The sequence below is a fragment of the Mytilus galloprovincialis genome, chromosome 5 (assembly GCF_965363235.1).
Source record: "Mytilus galloprovincialis chromosome 5, xbMytGall1.hap1.1, whole genome shotgun sequence".
NCBI lineage: Eukaryota > Metazoa > Mollusca > Bivalvia > Mytilida > Mytilidae > Mytilus > Mytilus galloprovincialis.
In genome coordinates, this window is record NC_134842.1 from 62,537,199 (window position 1) to 62,547,812 (window position 10,614).

The 10,614-nt window shown below is 31.4% G+C and overlaps 1 protein-coding gene across 1 annotated transcript; it reads right to left on the reverse strand.

Moving 5' to 3' along the window:
* Positions 1 to 8,875: 8,875 nt before the first annotated feature.
* On the reverse strand, positions 8,876 to 10,234 carry LOC143076923 (uncharacterized). The gene has a single exon (XM_076252821.1). The coding sequence runs from the start codon at positions 10,232 to 10,234 to the stop codon at positions 8,876 to 8,878; it is 1,359 nt and encodes a 452-aa protein (XP_076108936.1).
* Positions 10,235 to 10,614: the final 380 nt, after the last annotated feature.

The window sequence follows — 10,614 nt, forward strand, 5'->3', positions numbered from 1 at the left end:
CATGTTTACTGTGTTTTGAATTGTTACTTTTTAAACAGACGTTCATTTGCATTTATATTGACTAATTGTGTTTGATGCATGTTTTTAAACAAACTTTATGTGTCATGTGTATGAATGAAGTTTTAGACAATATATATTTGTAATGTGTATAAGTGTAGGTTTTATGTAAACAAACTCTATGTGTCATGTGTATGAATGAAGTTTAAGACAATATATATGTGTTATGTGTATAAGTGTAGGTTTTATGTAAACAAACTTTATTTGTCATGTGTATGAATGTAGTTTTAGACAATATATATGTGTCATGTGTATGAGTGTAGGTTTTATGTAAACAAACTTTATTTGTCATGTGTATGAATGTAGTTTTAGACAATATATATGTGTCATGTGTATGAGTGTAGGTTTTATGTAAACAAACTTTATTTGTCATGTGTATGAATGTAGTTTTAAGAGTTTTTAAAAGAAGTTTGTTGTTTCCATAAGTATTTATTTTTGTAGCTGTTATAATTAAATATTTCATCAATATGGACTGAAATTGTTTAAACAGTTGTTTAAAAAGCTAGTTTTATTAGCTACCTGGTAAAAAACTATATTCCAAGTCTAATGAATTTCTGTGTATTTGTGAAAAAATATTTTAAAAGAAAATTCTATGATCATGGTTAAAAATGACAGATTAAACTCATAGTGTCTGAGTTAATTATATATTTATACATATATGTTCTTATTTTAATACAAAACAATGTAAATAGCGTTTAAGAATATTTTACATACTAAGATGTTATCCCATTTACGATCTTTTTGTTTGGGCATTAAATATTTAATATAAGACATACTTTGTATGATCAGAGATACTATTCTTAGTTGTGTGAAAAATAGTTAAAATGTGATGCCAAATTATTGATAATCTGTTTAAGTAATACTTAATTTGTGTAAAATCTTCAGTTATTTTGATTTTAACTTGGTATTGACATAAACCTATAGCTGAGAATCACATGTTGACCTTAAAATTTCTTATTAAGTTTTAAAGTTTGCCTTGGTGTCTCAAATTTTCTTAGTATAACTTAAGATCCTTTTTTGTCTTGGGAGTTATTTTGTGAAAAAGAGCTGGAGATTTTTACTTTGTGTGATTATACTGATTAAAACATTTTTGTCAGATATTTTATGCATTCTTTATAGATGATATGCATTTATGTTCATCAATTAATCTAAAATGAAAATATTTTAAGTGAAAAATTATGCGTTTGAATTATTGAATCATGTATCAATGCTCTAGAAATAAAATGTGTAATTGATTTATTTTGTTATTTTGTGTATGTCTGTGAAATATGTGGAGTACCTTTCAGAATAAGATAAACAGAAGAATCAAATTTTATGTGTTGAGAAATAGATGTAGTGGATGAAATGTCTCTTGTACATGTATTAGATTTGTATAAGTTGTGAATAAGTTATTTACATAAAGTTAAGACATAAATGTATTTTTGTGTGTCAATATTTAAACAGGTATTGGATTTATTCAGGTTTACTTATGAAAATCCAGCCTTTATCTTATGAATAAGATATAAAAGGAAAATGAAAAAAAGTTGTTGTCAATGTGAAACTATAATGATGCATCCTTAAATTTATATTATGAAACTAGTCAGTTATTTTCACCTCATTGCAATGCTCAGACTACATACTTCCTAAAAACCTTATGACTGCTATATTTGAATTTCACTTTTCATCAATTTAGTGTTTATGTTAAGTTGGCATTTTTTGATTCAATTTAGGGTTTTGAAATGATAAGTTGATATTTGTGGATAATTAATTGGAAAATTGTGTGTGAAATTCATTGTTTACCACTACAAGAGTTCAAATTGATGGTGGTCCAAATTTTCACCTTTATATTGTCTATTTTAATGCATACAGTATGGACCTTCAATATCTGAGAGCTATCTTTATCACCACCATTTTTCAAGAGTTTTGATTTATAACTCTTGAAATGTTTTGGCCTTTTAACCATGCAATTTGTTTTAAACATGTTTGTTTATCCAAACACACAATATTTCTTTCTTTTCATTTACACATTGTAAATATAATAATGCTCCACACTTGAATGTGACAAAATAATGAATGAAAAATTTCTGATTTATAAGACTCTTAAGTAAAACTATTGTAACTGTAGTAATGAAATATAACAACTTATCACAAAATGTTGCAATGATCAGATTTTCATAACATTTTTTATATATTTCATGAAATAAAGCTGCCAAGTATTTTAATATATAATAGACACCTTTGAAAATATCCTTACATAGGTAATTGAAGTGTAGATATACAATACATAACTATACTTACCTTGTATAAAGGCAAGTTATTAATCATTCCCAATCTTTTATTTGACCTGCATGCATGTATGCGGTTTTAAATTTTATGGAGGAATGTAAAACCCTGATTGATCTTTTATTGCTGAAGTATATTTTTTTGACAATGTGCATAAACATTGTTACATTTAACATCTCTGACTACCATCTCTGTATAAATTGTTAAACATTGATAATTACTTATATTGAATGTAATGAACTGAATGCAGAAAAACAGCCTAATTAAACTAGGTAAATGATATTTTTTGTTATTTTAGATTAGCTAGCCTTTAACACAGAGGCAACATGACCAAAGCAGAAAAAAGTTGAAGCCCTCAAACGTATCTTCAACACAATAAGAAAATCTTGCCCTCAACTAGACCTTGTGTATGTTTTTCAATTTAGCTGGCCCATAAACCAAACTGTGTACTTGTTCAGTGAAAATAGACCTCATATTAATGAACTAAAATTAAAAAAACATACACAATATGCCCATAAGTGGCCTTCAACTGTAATGTATACTTTCGCCAAGTTGTCTCTTTGACATATTCCCCAATTCCATTCTCAATTTTTGTGCCACCTTGACTGAGTCAAAAAGTGAGACATAGGTATGCTGTTTCCGGCGTCGGCGATGGCGGCATCAACAATGTATTCGTTTGTGATTAGGTCTAGTTTATGGTGAACCACAAGTGGTAGGTTAATCATATTTGGTATGCAGTTGTATAAGCATTGGCACATCTCCTTTCCAAGAATTTATTATATGGCCCTCCCCTCTCAGTCATGGTCTATTGACTTCGAAACTTTTGCTTATTTAACATGTATTAGTTTGTGATAAGGTCAGTTTATGGGCCACAAGTGGTAGGTCAATGATATTTGGTATGCAGTATTGTAAGCATCCGCATACCTCATTTACATGGAGATAATTTAGCTCCGCCCCCTTAGTCATGGTCTATTGACTTTGAAACTTTTGCTCATTTTACATGTATTAGTTTGTGATTAGGTCAGTTTATGGGGAACCACAAGTGGTAGATCAATGATATTTGGTATGAAGTTGTGTAGCCATCGGCATATCTCATGTCCATGGAGATAATTTGGCTCCTCCCCCTTATTAATGGTCTATTGACTTTGAATTTTTTTCTGAGTTATCATGTTTTTGTTTGTGATTAGGTCAATTCAAGGGGAACCATTAGTGGTAGGCCAAAGTTAATTGGTATTCAGTTGTATAAGCATTGGCACATCTCATTTCCATGGAGAATATTTAGCCTCACCCCTCAGTCACAGTATAAAGACTTTGAAATTTATCTTAGTTTACATGTATAAGGTTGTGATTAGATCAGTTTAAGATGAACTGCTAATGTTAAGTCAATGACATTTGGTATGCAAATTTGTTGGCATTTGCAAGTATTGTTTCCATGGAGATTATATAGCCCCACCCCCTCTTATTGACTTTGAAACTTTTCTATAGTTTACTAGTTAATGTTTGCATTTAGATTTGGCAACAATATTGCAAAAATATGATAAGTCAATGGTCCTGATGGTATTTGGTATGCAGTTGTGTAAGCATTGGCACATCTCATTTACATGGAGATTGTTAAGCCATGTAACTCAGTCATGGTTTATTGACTTTGAATATTTTCATAACTTGTAAGATATTAAAGATGTTAAAGTATTGCTTTTTTGATTTCAACATTTGCATAATCAAAATTACAAAAAGGCGAGACATATCTCTGAGATAACAGTTTATTATTATTAAGAAGATTAACAAAGGTTAGAGGCTCCTGACTTTTGCAAGACATAGGTAGTACTATCTGGTGTAAACTTTTTTTTAATAAAGCTTTAAATATCAGAAGGTAGAAGACGTGGATGCTTCATATTTTGAATACAGATACCTTATATTATGTTACAAAGTTTCATTAAAAAAAATAATGTCCATTGTCCTTGATCTCATTTTCAAGATTCAGCCATCGCTTGAAATATATTTGAGTTGTTTTGTCCTGTGAAATTCTCAATTGTTATGACCAAAGGATTACTTTCTTGCAACGTCTGCATGTCAGTCAGGCATAGTTCACCTGTCCTTCATGGATCAGTGATCAAGATTAAAGTTTTGTGATAGGTCCTTTTTCTCAAATACAACAAGTATTGCAGTCCACTATGTGTTTAGAATTCATTGTATTGGAACCAAATGCTAGTCTGATCTATAACTTGTCATGGTGTAAACTTTATAACAAATATCAATATATTCAAGCATGACAAAAAAAAAGTGTGAAAAAAATGATTATTTGAGTGAATTTTCTAATTCAAAAGACCATTAGTCACAACTCTGCACAAAATCATCAGACAGGAACAAAATTGGAATTAAATTGATCTGTAACTTGTCATGATTAAACTATAAACCAATTATCAAATCAATGTCTTCAAGCATAACAAAAAAAAAAAGTATGGAAAACTGATTTTTTGAGTTTAAGGACCAATACTCTGCACAAAATCATCAGACAAACATTATTCAAACTTGATCTGTAACTTGTCATAATAAAACCATATACAAATTTCAAATCCATGTCTTTAAGCATGACGAAAAAAGTGTGGAAAACTTAATTGAATGGAAGACAGATGGAAGGAGTGCAAACCTTAAGTCCCTTGACTTTGTGGGTAGGAGACTAATAAGCAGTAGATCAAGTATATTTGGTGTTTGGAATGATTTATAAATTTTATATGTTTACAATAAGTTCTTGCAGATTTCATTTGACCTCAATGTCATTTTCATGGTTCATTAGTCAATGTTTAATTTTATTCTTTTTTGTTTCTTTTTTAATCACTATAAGCAATATATCAATTATGCTTGGTGTATGGAATAATTGTATTGTGGACTTTTCTGTCTGACAGGTATCACCTGACTTTGACCTCATTTTCTGGTTCATTGGTCAATGTAAAGTTAATGTGTTTTTGTCTGATTTTCAATTCAATTTAAATATTTATTGCCATAAAACTACATATTTTAGATACCCTATTTTAACTCTAATACATATTTATACTTATTTACCTGAATATGTGATTTTTGGTTGAGGCAATAGGTCAAATATATTTGGTGTATGGAATGATTACAGTGTACATGTCTTTCTGGCTGGTATCATCAGACCTTGACATCAGTTTGTGGTTCATTTGTCAATTTAAAGTTTTTGTATTTTTTGTCTTTTTTTCAAGTACTATAGGCTAACAGTCAACTATATTTGGTATATGGAATGATTTATAATGCACATATCTGTCTGGCAGGTATCATTATCTTGACCTCATATAAATGTTTCATTGGTCAAATGTTGTTTTTTGTGTGTGTCTTTTTTTTTTTTTTTATTAATTAGCATACACAAAAGGTCAACTACATTTGGTTTATAAAACTGTAAGGTGTATATGTCTGTCTGACACTATTTGACCATGACCTCATTGTCATAGATCTTATAAAATGTTAAGTTTCTGTAATAATTTCAGAACAACCTTTATCAAAAAGACTTTCAACATAAAATAAACGGTCGGTAAAGCAGAAGAGTCATTTCAGTGTGTGTATTCTGTTTTTTTTTTTTTAGATTTCATTGTTTTATCCTTGTATTTGTGGATCAGTTTGATGCCTATTTGATTTTCAATACCATATTGATGATCTCAATTTACTTTTAAATTGATGGTTACTATTTCTAAATGTTATTAAAATGTTGAGTTAGTTTTAGTCTTCGAATAAGATGAATGATTTTCCTTCTAAAAAATGTTATTGGCTTTGAACTAGTGAGTACTCTCATATATGTTCTATGGGTCTAAGTAGTTACTGCTGTAGTCATAGGCCAGTCAACACTAAGGTTGTGAGTTCAAACCCCGCCCCTGCAGGCACACTTGACTCAAATCTTGACTAGGACTGTCAGTTTTCCTATGGAAGGGCTCTGGTTTTCTCCAGGGACTCCAGCTTCCTCCACCAATAAAAACTGATCGCCACGAAATAGCCTAGATGCGGTGCTTAAAAGTGGCAATAAAACACCAAAAATCTATCAAATCAAGTGTATTTTGTTGGGAGGACTGCCACATCCAGTCGAAGTATTTATATTTGTATCCATCTGATGAGTTAAACCTTTTTTAAACTTAGTTTTTTTTTTAAAGTCATCTGAGGTGTTTTACTATTACATCACAAGGTTAGGCGAAGGTTTGTGGTCAACAAACTAGTTTAACCCCACAACATTCTGTATGTGCCTGTCCTGAGTGAGGTGCATGTTATCCAGTGGTTGTCTTTTGTTGCTATGAATCATTTTTTCCCCCATTGTGTAGTTAATTATCTCGTTTGAATTGTTTCAGGGCTTTTTAATGCTGACTTTGCAGTATGGAATTTGTTCATTGTTGAAGGCTGTACAAATATCAATAGTTGTTGATTTCTGGGTCATGTGGTCTCTTGTGGAGAGCTGTCTCATAAGCCATATTAGCAATCATACCACATCTTCTGCTTTTATATTCATTTCAATTAGAATTGTATCAGATTTAGGTGAAAAATAGGTCATCAATATCCATGATATCAGACTCAGAAATTGAAACTGACCAACGTTTTACTGTCAAGGACGTTTTTTCACAATTTTATAAAATTTGTGTAAATTCTAATTGCAGTTTTGCATGAAAATTTTCAAAGCTATAATAAAATGTTGCTTTGGGTTTTATATTCAAATGAAAAAAAATTGACAAAAAAGAGTGTTTTCTCTTATTATTTTTATATATAATCTGACATCCTTAATTGAAAAAAGGAAAGATGAATTGTTGCACTCATTTGTGACAACCAGAAGGGACAAATCTCTGGAGCCTTTAATCGACCGTCTACGTAAATTATAACCTTTGATTCTGTCCCATCTGATAAGAATGCTTATAATGTTGTTGTTACCCCTTGCAAGTCGCATACACATTGACAAACCTGTTTCTTTCTACATCAATTGCAATTGGAAAAATCATATCACAGTTCTTAAACCGTAACTTTTCACCTGCTTGTTATAGCACATAACAATATTGTTATCCCAGTCTTCACAGTAAAGTTTGTCTCTGAACACTGCAATACGACTCGTATTATACGAGTGACGGTTGTTCCAAATAGGTGTGTACTGTTTTCTTTTATTCAAGTCAGGGATATGACAGTTGTTATCCATTCGTTTGATGTGTTTGGGCTTTTGATTTTGTTATTTGATTAGGAACTTTCCTTTTTGAATTTTCCTTGGAGTTCAGTATTGTGTGATTTTACTTTTTGTGAAGTTATTTCTTTTTCCGGGTAGCATTTTGACTTTTAAATTGATGTTCAAATATAAAATAAGACTTTACCGGCTTTGTCATAGCATGAGCAACACGACAGGTGCCACATGTGGAGCAGGATATACTTACACTTCCGGAGCACCTGAAATCATACCCAGTTTTTGGTGCGGTTAGTGTTGTTGTTGTACCCCTTTTTGTAACAATTTGCTCACGCATGGATGTCAATATAATGGAATTTGATGCGACTGTCGTTTAAGTGAGAGGTTTTGCACTATAAAACCAGGTTCAATCCACCATTTTCTACACTTGAAAATGCCTGTACCAAGTCAGGAATATGACAGTTGTTTTCCATTCGTTTGATGTGTTGTTTTTTAATTTGATTTTGCCATTTAATTAGGGACTTTCCTGCTTGTATTTATTATTTCATTAATTTTTTCATGTATATATTATACAGTCATCATAGCTACAAGCCAGGCTGACATTTTTGTTCGATAGACGATTTTTCGTCTACAAAACACTCACAAGTGATGTCCAAATGGGGAAAAAAATTGAAATGTCAAATGAAGTATCATGTTGTAATATTGTATTGTATTATATGTTCTGACTCCAGTCACTACATTCCTTTTATTTCTTAAAAGTTCATTCGTTCGAATTACCAAGTTGTGTCGGTAGTCTTATTAATTTTTGAAATATCCTAGATGCCCTAAATAGCAATTTATGGTTAGGAGCGTGGTAAGTCATTACCCCTTAGGATTTTTCAGATAAGAAAATTGGTGTGTAAAAATTATTTACTTAGTAAGTTGGTTTACAGGAATATCAAGATTGTTTTTGCTATGAATTTTCATGTGACAGTCCGTATTTTAATACTCAGAGTGAGATAGTCCGAAATAATTTAAATGTTTACAAACACTTTTTCACACGAATGTTTGGAACGCAATTTAAAAAAAAAATTATGAGGAATATATGATTTTTATTTGATCCCATGAAAGACAGATGTAAAAAAAATCCAGAATAGGTAACACTCCAAGGGTTCGAAATCTACTTTTTGCCGTATTTTGAGGAACTTAATATGTGGCATCTTCGCACGTCTTTTTATAATACTTTTATGGCAAATAATTGCAGATTTTTGCCATACCAAAAATAGTTTTTATTTTTACAATTTTAACTACTAGAAATTATGAAAATTAGTGTTTATAAACATAAGCACAAACATGAAACAAACCGTTAGCTTAAATATGATAGTCAATTCTATTTTTTCCAAGCTGTACATTGCTACCCTATCCAAACAAATGAATAGAGTACAAATTAGATCCAGGTGCACGTTTGTGTACTAGCCTTCCTGTTTTACCATGATACCACAAATCACCTCTCGAACCAATCACACCGACAGAGGCATAAATACGACAGTCTCTTGTTTCTCCGGGAATCTTTAAATATATTTCTTCTGCATTTCGATTGAGATAGCTACAAATACTGCCACTACAGTCAATGCCATATCCACTGGCAGGTAACGGACTACACGATATACTGCAAGACTGATATGTGGTTTTAATTCTATTAATTATTTCACTTGCAATCGAAGCATTGATTGTTTGTTTAGCTTGGTCAACACTTGCAATTAAAACATCTCTATCATACATTCCATATCTTCGGTATCCATCACAAACATGATTGATATGATTGTGGACTCCCCATATTTTCCCGCTGTATACAATTACAAGCCAGTCACGCCAGTCATATTTTTCAACAAGAAAGTTATAGAGATTTTCAGAAAAATTTCGGTTAGGAAGACTATTTATCGGATTGGTCTGTGAAAACAATGCAATATCTTTCTCTGCCTGTGTATGATATTTACTTTTAGTTTCCTCATTTATTCTTTGCATTTGCGCGGTAAGATTAAAGAGGCGGACCGCCCATTGCCTTCTGTAGCTTACATAATCTATCTCGCCATGGACAAACTTCCTATAAGCTAACTCATTAGTTATTCCTTGAATAAGCAGTTTGAAAAGCCCAATCATAAACGTTTGCATTATTGGACGATCATATTTCGATGTTACCATTGCAGTTTGTAAAATGTTATCAGAAAAACCTTTATTTATCCCCATGATTCCATTATATAGTTCTGTTGAGCAAAGCATGCATGTATTTTCCATTGTTTTGATAAAATACTCTTTTTCAATGTTTTTAAGCGCCAAAGGTTTTTCATAAATATTCCTTAGTAGTGAAGATATTGCAGTTATATGACTTTCGATGCCACTGTATTGATTTGAAACTCTGGTCCAGTTACTTTGTAACGAAATATCATTTAATCGTTTTTCAATTTGACCAAAACGTCTGTCCATATCATTGTACATTCGCTTTATAGCTAAAAGCTCTTGAGATTCACTGTTTCCAACATGTGAAAATATTAAGCTCAGAAATTTTAAAGTACCCGAAACAAACGATATGGCTGGTGCTGCAGCACTTCCCAAAAATCCGACAAATTCAACTGGTTTCAATGCAGTTGTTATTGTTTCAGCAAATTTTAAACCCTCTTGAATCTCTTTCAGTTGGTCTCCACCTGCTGTGTTCGCTATCTCCACTGCAAACAATGATAATAAAAGAAAACACAGGAATAGTCGCAGATTCATTTCCATTCTACAATAAAATAATAAGAAAGATTATGACGATAATAACAGCAAGGAATTAGTGGTGATAATAATCATAGCATATCGGTTTACTTAAGAATTAGCTTCTAATATTGGATTGGATAACAAGGGTCCGCATGAAATTCTTTATTCTTCAGTAATTATTTACATCGGTCACTAACAGTTTAAAAAGTACCAGAAAACCGGAAGTTAACGAACATTTACGTGTATTAAGATCGCTGGGGCGTTGTTTCTCTGTTTTTACATGTAAATGACAGATGGGGGCGTGGTGTCTTTGTAATACGAGATGTCTCTTAAATGAAACATTTTCCTGTTTTCAATTGTATATTGAAGTTCTTGAATTGTTAACCATATGTTTTCGTTAATTA

Coding starts and splice junctions, on each gene's coding strand:
- LOC143076923 (XM_076252821.1), bottom strand. CDS start 10,234: ATGGAAATGAATCTGCGACTATTCCTGTGTTTTCTTTTATTATCATTG.